Source organism: Girardinichthys multiradiatus, chromosome 6, assembly GCF_021462225.1.
Source record: "Girardinichthys multiradiatus isolate DD_20200921_A chromosome 6, DD_fGirMul_XY1, whole genome shotgun sequence".
NCBI lineage: Eukaryota > Metazoa > Chordata > Actinopteri > Cyprinodontiformes > Goodeidae > Girardinichthys > Girardinichthys multiradiatus.
Window position 1 is genome coordinate 28829563 of NC_061799.1, and position 16595 is coordinate 28846157.

Below are 16595 nucleotides of genomic sequence, written 5' to 3' on the forward strand. Positions count from 1 at the left end.
TCCTTCTCAAAATATTAGCATATTGTGATAAAGTTCATTATTTTCCATAATGTCATGATGAAAATTTAACATTCATATATTTTTGATTCATTGCACACTAACTGAAATATTTCAGGTCTTTTATTGTCTTAATACGGATGATTTTGGCATACAGCTCATGAAAACCCAAAATTCCTATCTCACAAAATTAGCATATTATTAAAAGGGTCTCTAAATGAGCTGTGAACCTAATCATCTGAATCAACGAGTTAACTATAAACACTTGCAAAAAATTCCTGAGGCCTTTAAAACTCCCAGCCTGGTTCATCACTCAAAACCCCAATCATGGGTAAGACTGCCGACCTGACTGCTGTCCAGAAGGCCACTATTGACACCCTCAAGCAAGAGGGTAAGACACAGAAAGAAATTTCTGAACGAATAGGCTGTTCCCAGAGTGCTGTATCAAGGCACCTCAGTGGGAAGTCTGTGGGAAGGAAAAAGTGTGGCAGAAAACGCTGCACAACGAGAAGAGGTGACTGGACCCTGAGGAAGATTGTGGAGAAGGGCCGATTCCAGACCTTGGGGGACCTGCGGAAGCAGTGGACTGAGTCTGGAGTAGAAACATCCAGAGCCACCGTGCACAGGCGTGTGCAGAAAATGGGCAACAGGGGCCGCATTCCCCAGTCCTGGGCTACAGAGAAGCAGCACTGGACTGTTGCTCAGTGGTCCAAAGTACTTTTTTCGGATGAAAACAAATTCTGCATGTCATTCGGAAATCAAGGTGCCAGAATCTGGAGGAAGACTGGGGAGAAGAAAATGCCAAAATGCCAGAAGTCCAGTGTCAAGTACCCACAGTCAGTGATGGTCTGGGGTGCCGTGTCAGCTGCTGGTGTTGGTCCACTGTGTTTTATCAAGGGCAGGGTCAATGCAGCTAGCTATCAGGAGATTTTGGAGCACTTCATGCTTCCATCTGCTGAAAAGCTTTATGGAGATGAAGATTTCATTTTTCAGCACGACCTGGCACCTGCTCACAGTGCCAAAACCACTGGTAAATGGTTTACTGACCATGCTCACTGTGCTCAATTGGCCTGCCAACTCTCCTGACCTGAACCCCATAGAGAATCTGTGGGATATTGTGAAGAGAACGTTGAGAGACTCAAGACCCAACACTCTGGATGAGCTAAAGGCCGCTATCGAAGCATCCTGGGCCTCCATAAGACCTCAGCAGTGCCACAGGCTGATTGCCTCCATGCCACGCCGCATTGAAGCAGTCATTTCTGTCAAAGGATTCCCGACCAAGTATTGAGTGCATAACTGTACATGATTATTTGAAGGTTGACGTTTTTTGTATTAAAAACACTTCTTTTATTGGTCGGATGAAATATGCTAATTTTGTGAGATAGGAATTTTGGGTTTTCATGAGCTGTATGCCACAATCATCCATATTAAGACAATAAAAGACCTGAAATATTTCAGTTAGTGTGCAATGAATCTAAAATATATGAATGTTAAATTTTCATCATGACATAATGGAAAATAATGTTACTTTATCACAATATGCTAATATTTTGAGAAGGACCTGTATTCACTGAATATTTCATATCAGAAACTGTAATGCAGGAAAAATGGTTGTGAGGTCAAGCTAAAATTCTATTTCATTAGAGCGAGACTGTTATACAGAAAACTGCAGATCTCCACCCTCACCTGCGCATGGCCCCACCATCTTTCCCTACAGGTGGTAGCCTGTAGGGAATGGAAGGTAATGGAAGGGGCCATTACTCCCTTCTTGTTGTCACACCCAGAACTCACTGAGGGACTACATATCCTGTCAGGCCTGGGAACGCCTTGGGGTCCCCCAGAATGAACTGGAGAGTGTTGCTAGAAAAAGGGTGTGTGGGTTTTCCTTCTGGACCTGGATGCATAGCTGTTTTAAAATTATTTCTGTGTTTTTAAGCCTATTAAACATATGAAGTGGAAAAGAAAAACATGTCAAACTGTCCTTCCTCTAGAGAACAGAAATGTACTCGTACTCGTCGTCTTCCGCTATATCCAGGACCGGGTCGCGGGGGCAGCAGACTCAGCAGAGACGCCCAGACGTCCCTCTCCCCAGACACCTCTTCCAGCTCCTCCGGAGGGAGCCCAAGGCGTTCCCAGGCCAGCCGAGACACATAGTCCCTCCAGCGTGTCCTGGGCCATCCCCTGGGCCTCCTCCCGGTGGGACGTGCCTGGAACACATCCCGAGGAAGGCGTCCAGGAGGCATCCGGTATAGATGCCCAAGCCACCTCAACTGGCTCCTCTCGATGTGGAGGAGCAGCGACTCTACTCCGAGCCCCTCCCAGATGGCCGAGCCCCTCACCCTATCTCTAAGGGAGTGCCTGGCCACCCTACGGAGGAAGCTCATTTCAGCCGCTTGTATCCGTGATCTCGTTCTTTCGGTCATGACCCAAAGTTCATGGCCATAGGTGAGGGTAGGAACGTAGACCGACCAGTAAATCGAGAGCTTCGCTTTTCGGCTCAGCTCTCTCTTCACCACAACGGACCGGCACAGCGCCCCCATTTCTGTGGGAGCCGCACCGATCCGTCTGTCAATCTCCCGCTCCATTCTTCCCTCACTCGTGAACAAGACCCCGAGATACTTAAACTCCTCAACTTGAGGCAGGAACTCCCCTCAAACCTGAAGAGGACAAGCCACCCTTTTCCTGTAGGTCTTGGCTAGAGGGGGCCAGCATAATGATGCACATAATGCAGTGCATAATGATGCACATAATGCATATTACAAGAGAACAGAAATGTTCTCTTGTAATATTTTAAATTGTCATACTGTTCATGCTTACAGTGCATTGGAATAAACAGTAATTCAGGATCTGTTAAAACTCTTATTAATTTAGTTCAACTGGGTTCAGCTGAATTTAGGTTCGGGTTTTTGGGGTTTTTTTTGTCTCTTTGTTTTCATCATTTGCCAGTGGTTTGTGTGCTCTAGTTTATTCCTTTGTGTTTAGTTTCCTAGACTAGTCTTACGTTCTCTTCTTTGTACATTTGAATGTATTTCTATTACAAAGACTTGTCCTCTTGGTTTGGTAGTTTATTTGTGTCTTAGTTCAGCTCCATCCATGTTAAAAGGTCTCCCTCAGTATACCCGCTTACATTCTGTCTCAGCTGTTCCACATTATTCCCTGATTACCACACATGCATTTTATGCCATTCTCCACTCTTTCCCCAATATATAAGCTCACTGGTTGTCATTGATCATTGCTGGATTCTTCTCTTATCATACCCATAACTCTCTCTGTTTATCTGCCTGAGTTCCCTGACCTGCTCTCCATGCAATGCCTCTCTGTAAGGATACGTTATTTTTGAAGTTAAACTGACAGATGATTTGTAAATGTGAAGATTGTTGTCAGACAAAGCTTTATATATGACAGCTGAACATTGCATAGGGTCCCAGATGGCTGGAGTTTGCCCAAATTGACATTCAGCTCGTGGGGGATTACACTCTGGTGATGCAAACAGCACACAGAGGCCAAATCTAACCAGCAAGGTCAATACAAGGTCTGTCTGGCTGTGAAGAGTCTTTGCAAACCACAGCTGCACTAATGCCACCAGTCAGGAGGAAGACTTCACCCTTGAACCCCAGTTCAACAAGAACACAGGCAAATTTCTACCTAAAACAATTAGTATTTAATTCTCCAAGTTGTTTCTAGCTGATTAACTAAACTCAGTTTAAGGAGGGAAACACAGAACAGACACCTACAGTTGTTTGTAAATGTATTATTCCAGTGTAGTGTCTGCCTAGCATCTGCCTGCTCGGAGCTGACCGGGTATGTGTGTGCGCAATACAGTATAGACCCACATCCAAGCGTGACTGTTACAAAACTAAACACGCAATGACGGGTTGAAATGGGTTGTGTGAAGAGACGGCACCCATATTTAGTGAGGTCAGGGGTCACAGACAGCATGAATACTGCTGGCAGTTGAAAAAGAGGTGTTTTCATGGGAAAGCAGCGCCCTAGAAAAGAGTTAGCAATGTGCTCTCCAGATAAAGACTGTATACAGTAATAATGGCTCTATTTGCACACACAGGTGCCTTTACATTTATTAAATGTTATGTTTTATTCCTAGCATTTAATTAATGGATATTACCTACAGCTCTCTAATGCATGCAGAACAAACATATTCTTGTGCAGACTCATCTACTTCATACAAACAGTAATTATAAAATCTGTATAATAAATTAGATTTTCATCATTACGCTCTTGCCTTTTTTTCATAAACTTTAATAAGATTTGTTCATGCTTAAGGTGAAACCATCACAAATAAAATGATGATGATAAAGAAACAGAACTCAAATGTCTGCAATAATCAACTAAGAATGTAATACTACTCTAGAGAAATTTAGCAAAGAACCACCAGAGGAAACTATATCCGGACTTAGAAACAAATGAAACTGCTACAATTTTGGTTTAATTGGACAGAATACGATCGCAGAGGCACATTAAAAGATGTGGCAAATGAAGTTATGTGAGACTACAACTGTTTGCTCAAGGCAAGCAAAGAACCATGACATTTGTCGAGCTCAACAGAGACCTCAAGCTGGAATACTTAATAGCTCTGAATTGCAGTGCAACACACTGTGATCATGCAATACGATTGAGGAGATTGGTTTCTGTCAAATGTATCTCCTTGCTACTTGGGTTAAAAACATGAGCGGTATTAAGTATCAGGCAGATGCAGCACCTTGCCAAAGTATTTTTACCTCTTGAACTTTTTTTATTAATTACTTTAGAGTCACATACTTCAGTGTATGCTATTTTAAATTTTAGTGGGATAAAGCAACACAAACAAGGGCAATTATGAAGTACAAAGAATCTTATTTGTAAACATGGTAAATGTTAAATCAAAAAATATTAACATGGTAAAATTGTACTACCAATAGAAATATTTAAAATGGAGGAAGTGGTAAGTCCCCCTTGGTCAATACACTGGAGTCTACCAGCTGTAAACATCTACAGAAAAATATTACTGTGTTTTAGCTCAATCTATCTTCCAATCAAGCCTGACCAACTTCTGTGACCTTGCTGAAAAGAATCCCCACATTATGTAGTCACCACCTTGTTTAATTTTTATCTATATTTACCCAGAAAGAACCAATGGATGCACTGGGAGAACAGGGAAGCTTCAAAGAAAAGCCCTGGGAGCCATTTGGATGCAGAACCTTCTTGGTGTCAGACAACAATGCTAACATCTGTGCCACTGTGCAGCTCGTTGCAAAGTTTATTGCCGAACAGTGAAGAAGTCTATAGGTGTATCCAATAATATCTATAATGTCAGGATTTAAAGGTATTTAGGTTCTGTTTTTGGTTTTTTCTCTGATCATGATTGTTCATGTTTTCCAGGCGGTGCTTTAGTTCATTCCTTTAGTTTACTGTGCTTCTTTTTCTTGTATTTTTTCATGGTGCATTTTAGTTTACGTTTTGTGACATCAGTGAGATTTTCCTTTGGTTAGAAGTGTTGAGAATTAAAATCATTTAGTTTCGTACTATGTGTTCAGTTTGCATGTGTATGCATGAAACTGAAATATATCATGTATTGTGGACCGCAGGGAGAGAGAGGTCACAGCGGGGTTCAGGCTGGAAGAAGGTCAGGATGTTCGCCAGCAGCTGTAAGCAGTAAATGCCGGCTGTATGGGCATGGTATAGATAATAAAGTACTTCCATGGGGGTTGGCTAATTTACAGTGGTGACACAGATTTCGTAAATAATATTTGGAGGGGAGGTTTCAGCAGTCAGCTTTGAAGTTCGTTGAGGTATAAAAACCTTTAAAACTGATGGTCAGACAGACCACTCAGTGAATACAGCTTAGTTTTGCATATCTGAGCCTCTCCCTAAGGCCTTAGGTAATCTTTTGTTCTTTGTGTCATTCTTTTTGTATTAGGCATTGGAAATCATTGGACTTATTTACCAAATTAAACATGTGTTAATCTTAATTCCCTGCTCTTCTCTGTTCTTTCTCACGACATCCAGACTTGGGTGAGGTTGAGGCCGTATTATTATATCTAGTAGAATTATTTTACCTCAACAGAAGGAAAATCTTTCCTTGCATCTCTGTTCAACTCATTCATGTTTTTGTTCCCACTGCCTGCCAGTCAGCTTGTACTCAGTTTCACTCAGTCCACCTGCACCATGCCAATCAGTCTCCCTGTTTTACCTGTATATATATATATATATACATATATATATATATATATATATATATATATATATATGCCTTTGTTCTGTTTGCTCCATGCTAGTTTATACTGTTTCTTCATGCTATGCCAAAGCTGCCCATGTCTGCTATCCATGCCATGCCTGCTCACAATTTTTTGTGATCAGGCATGGCATCATACCTCTCTGTATGATGTAAGTTTCTTTGGTATAAAATATTTTCTCACCACGCTGTCTCTGCCAGCCTGTCTGCACCTGGGTCCTACTACAGAAGCCACCACCTTCTTGACATGTTATTTTACCAACAAGTCTTCCAATCTTCTTTATAAATAGCAGATTAAGAGCCCTTTCAGGAGCACTATTAATTGCTGTGTACTACTGCTGAAGAAAAGCATCCTCACAGCATAATGTGTCCACCACTATGTTTCATGACAGGGGTGATATGTTAAGGGTTTTTTTCTGGCACTAGATTTTATTTTGGGGTATTAAAGTACAGGGGGGTGAATGTATGCCACACGTTTTCAGATTTTTATTTTTAAAAAATGTCAAAATCAATCAAAAATTGTTAAAATCAATCAAAAAAAATTTTTTTTTCCACTTCACAATTATAATGGTCTATCAAAAAATAAACAACAAAATAAATAGAAAGTTGTGTGGTTTCATGCTACAATGCTAAAAAAGTTTTATGGAATATGGACACTTTTTAAGGCACTGTCGATCATACAGTTTCAGGCTGTAGTTGTATCCAAGTAAGGGATAAATAACTGGCTTCAGTTCCTCCTTCTCAATAGAACCTTATGTGAACATGACGTCAGAGCTCTGGTTGGCAAAAGCCACAGAAATAACCTAAAACCTCACTACACATTTTGTACCTGCAATACCTATGCCAAGCTGAATGCTTTACACAAAAGAACACATGAACAGCATTAAACTCCTGTGTTTGGCAGGAAGTTCAATGTAGAACTATGTTCCAACACTGACATTACTGCTATGATTAGAACCACAAATACATTTTTCCTTTAATGTTGCTGCATCTGGGACCACAGAGATAGCGGTAGTGCTAAATGAAAAAGCCAGCCTCAAACTGAAAAACCTCATCTTTGGAGCGGTACAGGAGTGTTGTTTTTTTTAAAGTTGTGTCAACAGCGTTGTTGGTCTCATATTTGCTACAGGAGTTATATAATATGACAGTGTCGGTGCTCAGAGATGCTGCTCTTAGCTGCTCCAAATGCTATTAGCTGATTGAGTTTACAAGCGTGGAAATTAACACCATGCACTTGGCATTTTTGTTGAGCTCAACAAGCACATATTACAGTTGGGACCCACACACATAAATTTGGGGCATTAGCTGTATCTATTAGCTCAGATTTGATATTCTGCAGAAAGTATGGGACTGATTTTACTCCTATGGTGACCTCTGTTAGATTAAGTAACTTAAAGCTCTTTAGTGCTTTCATTTATTTGTCAGAGCAGTGGTCCATGAAGAAGTTATTATCTCTGATTGTTAATTCAGTCTGAAAGATGTGTAACATCAATGCATTGCTGTGATTATTTGTGCTGACAACAGCTCATTTTACATAATCAGCTTAAAAGTTTGTCATCCGTATGCAAATGGAAAGATTAATCACTTTTTATATTGTTAATCATTTGTTCAAAACCAAGAAATCTGCTGTTTGAGATTCATGTTTCAAATTTAACTTTGAATAAAGAGGCACTTTTCCTGGAGGTGTACGCTTCATTAATGTCTATTAGGTGTTTTTGGGCCAATGAGTCTTCCAGCCCATAGAACTTTATTCATTTCACATAAAACAGCCCATACAGAAACACAATTTAAACACCAGGGAGAAGGACACATATGAGAACTAAACTATACAGAGTCTTCTTCAACAAGCCACCAATACATCACAAAGTTACTTTGAAAGTGCAATTTGTGTCTAAACTCACTTCAGTTAAAAAAAGCACAATCACTGCATTTTGGCTTGGAAAAATATGGAACGATTTACATGTTTACTTCTATTTTATGAAATATTTTCCATCCTAATAAGGAACTATGGTTGACAGTTAGGTTCAAGGTTTAAATTTGTTTACATGGTTATTTTTAAATCTGTTTGGGTAGAGTGGAGATAAAAAGGTAAGTAAAAACGGCAGACTTCTGTCATCATAGTTAACTTGGCAACAAAGTTAAAATGAAAACAAAGACATTAGACTAAAATAACACACAATGACATCATGATTTTGGTTAAAAAAAAACTAAACGTATTTTTGTATTAAAGCCTACAAACTCCACAGTTTTAAGGTTATTGTTGCCTTTAAAACATTAGATTCTCCTGTTTTGTTTTGTTTCTTTTTTTGTTGTTGTTGTTGTTGTTCCTCTCAATATACCAGTAGTCACACAAAGATGCTGTCACAATAACCCAACATGAAGATCCTAACGAGGTTTCTGCCCGAACCACTTCTAGGACTATCTTGACAAAGGTTACAGTAGACAATAAAGTCCTGCCTTTGTCCACAAATGCTGAGGCACTTGTCGTAATAATCTAACCTTAACCCATATGAATCCATTTTTAAATATCCATTTTTTTAACTTGGCTTTAAATTCCAGCTGAGCAGAAATATCAGGCTTTTTCTATTATCAGTCCTTTATTTTATTTTATGGTTTTTTTTTTACTTTTTTAGCAGTCCTTTTCTATTTAAATTTGTTTTATTGTAGGTAGTTATGTCTTTTGGTCTTTTTATTGTGCTTTGTTTTCTCTTAAACTTGTGGTCCATTACAGCCCATAGGTTACTATGGGTTTGTAAAGATTTCTAGATGTAAATGTTGCAAAAAGTGATTCTAAAAAGTATCGATTCAAGGTGTCTGAAAACGCAGAGCACACTTTTTTTTTTTTTTTTTGGTAAAACGTCTTGAAAGTCAAGTGTAATCCTCCTTCTTGTTTAGAATTATGCGCTACTTTATGTTGGTCAGTCACATAAAATCCCAGTAAAACACACTGTTTGTAACAGTATCATGACAAATTGTGACAAAGGGGACAGTCAGGAGGTATGATTATTTTTGCAAGGCACTGAAAGAGATTGAGATTTTCAATGAAACAAATTGTCTAGAATTGCCATCTAAAGTTCGGTGAAAAAACAAATTTTTCTCAAGCAGCTGTTCTGGAAACAGCAGGTGTAATGGGTCGCTGTCACTGGTGCTTTACATCAGAACAGAAGGAGTGTCAACGGAGCAAGAAAAGGTCTTTGTTAAATCAACCTGCGATAAATTAAAAATCACTAAAAATAACCAATGGAAAATCAGCAAACTGCTGGATCCCCTCACATGAAATCAGGACAATATTATCAGCATATTTAAATATTTTTATATAAAAAATTACTAATCACATTTAATGGAATCACACTTTTATTTTACCAAAGTAATATAAATGACTAAACGTTTACTATCATTTAAATATCTTACTCGTTGTGTTGTACTTTACTCCGTTGATATAGGCAGGGCACGGTCTCTCCACAATCCTGCCAGTGCCACTCCGCGGCCAGCAGGTTCCAATCTCATCCGTAGTGGCATTGCAATATAAACCTTGAGGGTAGGGCAACATATAGAAGATAAACAAATAAAATTATTTTATATTTTCAAGATGTAACACACACTCCCATAAGAAAAATCTGAACAAACAAACAAAACAAAAAAAAAACAGTTCCACCTTACCATCAGCGCTCAGCAAAGAAAATGAAGCGTTTTGATAAAAAGTGTCTTGAAAATGCTCTATCAAACTACAGTTCATCTCTGCAAGCTCTCCCAATATGATCTCATAAATAGTAGCATCCATCGTGAAAGCCGTCTGCTTTTCAGTAATCGGACGGGACCGCTTTGAAGTTGGAGCAGAAATGCGCGCACTGAGCCCGGTGGCGTTCACGGACATGTGAATCGTATGAGCAGAAATGACAAGAGGAGGGCGGCTGATTCGCCTTCTGGGAGCGCGTCCCAGCACGGCCAATCAGAGCCGCGCTCATCCGCTCCACATATCCATCCACGTTGAAAGGAGAGACGGAGGCTCCCTGTTCTGACCACATCGGGGGCGATTGACATTTCACACCTACAGCGAGTGTCAAGTTTATTTAGCTTATAGTGACAAAGTCGGAAACATCAACATGGTAAAGTACAGTCAAATGATAAGAGAGGAATTGCTTACACAGTAAAAATCACTGATACTTGTTAAATATTAATGTCGACTGTTCATTTGCTCAAATGAAATGTAAAAAGTATTCATACACATTTTTGTGAAGTTACAACCACCAAATCCATCTACAGACTGATTTTTTTCCCATTCATTTTGCAAAATCACTAAAGTTTATCAAATATTAATGGAGAAAGCCTGTGAACATATTTTTTTTAGGTCTTGCCCTCATATTACATTCAGCTTTTGTAGCACCAAGGTGTGAACAGGAGTATGGGAGTGGCATGGTGAGTTGAAGTCTTTTAATAATATTAGAACTGGTAAACTTACAGGTAGCGACAGGACATGGAGAAGGCAGATAGTAAACAAGAGGATCCAGTAGAAAGCAATGAAAACCAGTGAGCATAAATACAGAGGCAGTGTGGAGAAATGACAAATGAACAAGAAGAGCTAATTAGGTTAAATGTGGAGCAACTGAAGGAGGGAGACTAAGTAACATAGATGAGTGGGAACACAAAGATATCCAGGAAAGTGACAAACATCTAAACACGAGAATGAACCAAAAACCTGATCTAACATAAATGAACTAAAATAACCCCAACAAGAGAACATAAGCAGGGAACCCAACAAGAACTCAAAACTCAAACAGATTTCAGTACCTGTTCAACCGAGTCATTCTATCACATGAATATCCATTAATCTAAATCATTCCATTGTGCCTCTGACTGTACATGTTTAAGGCTGTTGCCTGTTGGAAGGAAGTCTTGACTCATTTGCAGCCTCTACACCAAGGGTCTCAAACTCCAGTCGTGAAGGGTCGTGTCTTGCAACATGTAGATGAGAATGTGCTTCAACACATCTGTATCAAGCAATAAGGTCATTTGAACTTGATTGTATGCTGAGGAGTTAATTCAGCCATTTGATTAAGGTGGTCTTTGAAGACTGGAGTTTCAAACTGATTTTCCAGGATTGCCTTAGATTTGGTTCCATCATCAACTCTGAACTGATGTTGAAAAGCATCCCCACAGCATGAGGGTGCCACCACCATGTTTCACTGTGAGGCAAAGATGTTGTCAAGTCAAGTCTAAAGATTGACTGAAATTCATTTTCCCATATCAGCTGCATGCCGATTAGTCACTCAGCCCAAACACAGACAGATAATGAATGATGATTTGAAACATTAGACTTGAAAACTGTCTCAAAGTTTATCTGTTTGGCTGCTTTTCTCTCCTAGCTCTCCTAGATAAAGCCACTAAAGAAGCTACTACGGCCTTTAACGTTTTCTTTCACATAGAAAGTACTCCTTGATCAGTGCTTTTGTGTTCTTTTTGAGTATGTTCTATTCTCTCAAACCTCCAGTCAGTTCTGGCAGATGGCCACTCACACTGAGCCTGGTTTTGCAGGAGGTTTTCTCCTGTTACTGGGGAGTTTTCCTGTTCACCGTCGCTACAGGCATGGTCAGTATGAGGGATGGCTGCATAGTGAACAACACAATGTAAGCAACTGTGCACTGTCGCTACAAGCTCATCCTGGAGGAGTGAATGCTACAAATCACTGACTTGATGCAATCTGCTGGGTTTCCACAGATAGAAAACGTTTTAACCAATTAGAATAAAAAACTGAACTTGAGTGTATTGTTTGATAACTAGGATCAGTTGACATTAATGTACCTGACTTGGAATCTGTAAGATTCGATTGAACTGACTTTATAAATTGCCTTGAGACAGCATGTGTTGTGAACTGGCACTATATAAATAAACTGAAAAAAACCTAATCGATTTCTAAGGAGTGTAACACATCGACACTTCAAAGCTTTTGGTGCAAATTCTTTTCGAAATGTTGCAGTATTTTCTGTAACAACTGTTTGCCACCTGAGTCTAAAAGTGTTTGTCACCTCAAGCCATACATTAGCACAATGTGCAGAATGCTCCGAATGCTTTATGCAGCTTCATTAGTACGCTGCAAAAGACACATGAAGAATGACAACTGAAGGGTCTAAAAAGCACTGAATGAACAAGAATAAGGAATATACTAAAGAAAGTGTCTATTGGGATAAGACACAGGTGGAAGTCAATTTACTGAGTTCACAACAACTCTGAGAAGAGCACGGCAACTAAACACAGGGCTGTAGAAAACTGACACACAAAAACCAGAAAAGAGAACAAACCAGGAACATAACAGAACCAAACAAGAACAACGTAGAACAGCAAATAAATGAACAACAACCTCAAAAGAAGACAGATCACAAAAATCAAATTCAATTCAATTTAAAATTACTTTATTAATCCCAAAGGGAAATTAAATGTTGTTGTAGCTTATGTTATGCATGTTTTTTCAAAGAGCCGTTGTAAATGCTGATGGCTGTGGGCAGGAAGGATCTCCTGTAGCGGTCTGTCTTACAACAGATCTGAAGAAGCCTCTGACTGAAGACACAGTTGTTGTACTGAGGATGCTCAGGGTTCTCCATACTGTTTTTCATTTTATGAAGAATCTTTCTTTGCACAATGATCTCCAGAGTCCCCAGAACAGAGCCAGCCTTCTTCATTAGCTTGATGAGCTTTCTTAAGTCCCTGGCTCTGATGTTGCTACCCCAGCAGATGTTGGCAGAAGAGATCACACTCTCCACAACAGACTTACTGAAGATATGCAGCATCTTGCTGCAAACACAGAAGGACCTAAGCTTCCTCAAGAAGTTCAGTCTGCTCTGTCCCTTCTTCTAGATGGCTTCACAGTTGCATCTCTACTCCAGTCTGTTGTCCGGGTGAACACCGAGGTATTTATACTCCTCCACCACCTATAACTTCTTCTCCCATGATGAAAATAGTGTCTGACCTATTCCTGTTTCTCTTAAAATCTACAATCATGTCCTTTGTTTTATTCATGTTCAAGATGAGATGATTTTTTCAATGGAACAAAGCAGTGCCACCAGCTCCCTGTACTCAGCTTCTTGTCCATCTCTGATCCACCCCACGACTGCAGAACCATCTGAGTATTTCTCTAGATGACAGGAGTCTGTCTTATACTGGAAGTCTGAGGTGTACAGATTGAAAAGAAATGGTTAGAGTACAGTCCCCTGTGGTGCTCCTGTGCTGCTGACTACCTGGTTAGACTCACAACCCTACAGTCTCACAAACTGTGGTCTGTTTTTTTATGTAGTCTTTGATCCAGTAAATTGTTGAGGAATGAAACAGAAGCTTATGAAAACTTATTTTACACAACTAAATATTTTAGATCTTTGTCTTGTTCGAAAATCAAATTCAAACAAAAACTAAAAAAACTATTATTAAAGCTGTGAGATTGTCAGATGGTGTATCAGTGCAATGTCATTTCATTCTGATGTATCAAATAATGTATTTTTTAAAGCCACCATAAAGTGGTTATTCTATTCTGAAAGCCATGCATCATTTTCCTTCCACTTCTCAATGATGCTCTACTTTATGTTGGTCTATCACATAAAATTTGAACAAATACTTTGAACTTATTGGTTGTCACATTATAAAAGGATGAGGAAAAAGTTTTGGGAGTATGACTTTTGCAATGTCAAGTATATATTTTTCTTTCAGCTTTTCCCTTTCAGGGATCACCACAGGGAGTCATCTGTTTCCATCCAACCCTATCTTCTGGATCACCCACTACCTTCCTGTCCTCTTTCACTCCATCCATAAATCTCCTCTTTGGTCTTCTTCTAGGCCTACTGCCTGTCAGTTTCAGCCTTAGCACGCTTCTACCAATGTACTCACAATTCCTCTTCTTTACATGTCCAAACCATCTCAGTCTGGCCTCTCTAGTTTTATTTCCAACACATCTAACATGAACTGTCCCTTTGATGTACTCATTCCTGATTCTACCCATCTTTATCAGTCCCATAGGGAACCTCAAGATCTTCTCTGCTACGTCCGGCTGTGCCTCCTGTATCCTTCTCAGTGCCACTGTCTCTAAACCATACAACATCACTGGTCACATAGCCGTCTTGTACACTTTTCCTTTGATTCTCACTGAGACTCTTAATCACACATCACACCTTTTCTTTTTCTTGGCATGAAAGCATACTGCTGCTCACAGAGGCTCACTTCTGACCTCAGTCCAGCTTCTACTACTCTTTGCCGTTACTTCACTGTATGACTCATCAACTTTATTCCTCTGTAGTTGCAAGAATTCTGCACATTTCCCTTGTTTTTGAAAATTGCTACCAGGACACTTCTCCTCTGTTCCTCAGGCAATGCCAAGTAAAATAACAGTTAAAATCAACATCTAAACCAAAATTGAATAGAACCCCACAATTAAATAATTTCTAGTCCATCCATCCATTTCCTTTACGTGTTTTTTCCTGCACAAGGTCACTGGGGGAGCTGGTGCCTATCTCTAGCAGTCTACAGGCAATCTAGAGAGACCAATTAAGCCATGTTTTTGAACTGTGGGAGGAAGTCAGAGTACCCAGAGAGAACCCCTGCATGCACAGAGAGAACATGCAAACTACATGCTAAAAAAACCCTGGCCGGGAGTCGAACCCAGAACCTTCCAGCGGCAAGGCAAAATAGTCAAAATACAGTTGTAGACATCAGTCATACATACATTTTTTCAAAAAGTAAAACAATTATTTCAAGAGAAATTCGATTCAGTTTTTTAGTTCATTCATAAGGCACTCCGAGCCATCCGGGAGGGGCTTGGAGTAGAGCCACTACTCCTCCACATCGAGAGGAGCCAGTTGAGGTGGCTCGGGCATCTATACCGGATGCCTCCTGGACGCCTTCCTTGGGAGGTGTTCCAGGCACGTCCCACCGGGAGGAGGCCCAGGGGACGGCCCAGGACACGCTGGAGGGACTATGTCTCTCGGCTGGCCTGGGAACGCCTTGGGCTCCCCCCGGAGGAGCTGAAGGAGGTGTCTGGGGAGAAGGACGTCTGGGCGTCTCTGCTGAGTCTGCTGCCCCTGCGACCCGGTCCCGGATAAAGCGGAAGACGACGAGTACGAGTACAAAAGGCACTGATTCATAACAATTGTTACCAGACACAAAAAAAGTCAGATCCAATTTTTATACAATATATGTTAAATTCAATCCATAAGACAGATTCAAAGTCTATTACGTACATCACAATTTGATTCCAGTTAAAAACCAACTTGGTCAAATTTTACACCAATGAGTGCAAAATCAATCTAAAAAAACTTTGCTGCAATCCTTCCTCCTAAATGAGCATGTAGCGATGGCTTCAAGTTCATCAAGTCATCAAGCATGTAGTAACAACGGAAAGGAAACCTGCAGCAGAACCTGGCTCAGTGTGAGTCCTCATCTGCAGCGACCAGCCGGGGTTTCAGAAGACAGCAGACACACAAAAAACACAGAAGCACAGGTTCAGAAGTACTTTTTATCTTAAAGAAAAAGTATAGAGTTGTTTGCAGCATAAGCTTTAGTGGCTTCATCTAGAAGAGAAACACAGCTAAATAGAGAATCTCTCAACCAGTGATAAAATCTATGCCTTGAAAAACAGATAGTCTCAGGAATAGCTCCTTCAACTGCTTTGTCTAGGAGAGAAGTAGGGTTAAACACAGAGAAACAGGACAATTTGTAATTCTGAATGCAGTAACGGGAACATATAGATTAGTGTCAACAATTAACATTTTTCCCTAAAAAATCCTTTCAAGCAGAATGGCTCCTCATTAAAACAATCATGGCGCTCTATTTGATGTCAATTGTGCTGAGTAGTACTATGTGGCAAAATACAGTGAAGAAGTGAGTGAATTAAACATATCAATGTCAAAAAGTGAAAAAGGTATCTTCTGTTTGAGCATAAGCAGAAATTTGGCATTCAGTGGCATTAACAAAGTAACTCAGTGCTTCTCTAAAAAAAATAAATAAACCTGTAAATAAAAAACATTGCATATGAGGAAATCTCTCATGGTATCTAATAATTGAAGCCTGGTCCAAAATGTGTCTAGCCTGGAAATGCATCTCATAACAGAGAATATATTGGTTGTTTACCTTTTAAATCTGAGACGTGACCTTTCTATAAGAAAGAGGCTCTCTAAATGACTAGCAGGCTGTACTATGTCTCATTACGCTGCTCTGTACTTTTAGATCACACAACCAAAAATCTGTCAAGAATGTGAATGTTGACTTGAGCTTGTGATTTGTAATTGCTCAGCTAAGAATAGAACGCCTAAATGTTAATTAATTCTCTCTCTGCTCCTGCTAAACATCACATGGCTTTCACTGATGATGAAAAAAAAAATTCTGTTTTATTCTA

At 39.9% G+C, this 16595-nt stretch overlaps 1 protein-coding gene across 1 annotated transcript in view; it reads right to left on the minus strand.

The window, feature by feature from the left end:
- The window catches only part of LOC124869978 (corticotropin-releasing factor receptor 2), a 62153-nt gene extending 52053 nt beyond the window's left edge, over positions 1-10100 (minus strand). The window contains exons 1-2 of the mRNA XM_047368295.1: positions 9887-10100; positions 9638-9757 (exon numbers count right to left, since the gene is read on the minus strand). Of these exons, the coding sequence (XP_047224251.1) occupies positions 9638-9757; positions 9887-10100 (334 nt within the window). The remainder of the gene's footprint in view (positions 1-9637; positions 9758-9886) is intronic.
- Between the last annotated feature and the right edge of the window lie 6495 nt (positions 10101-16595).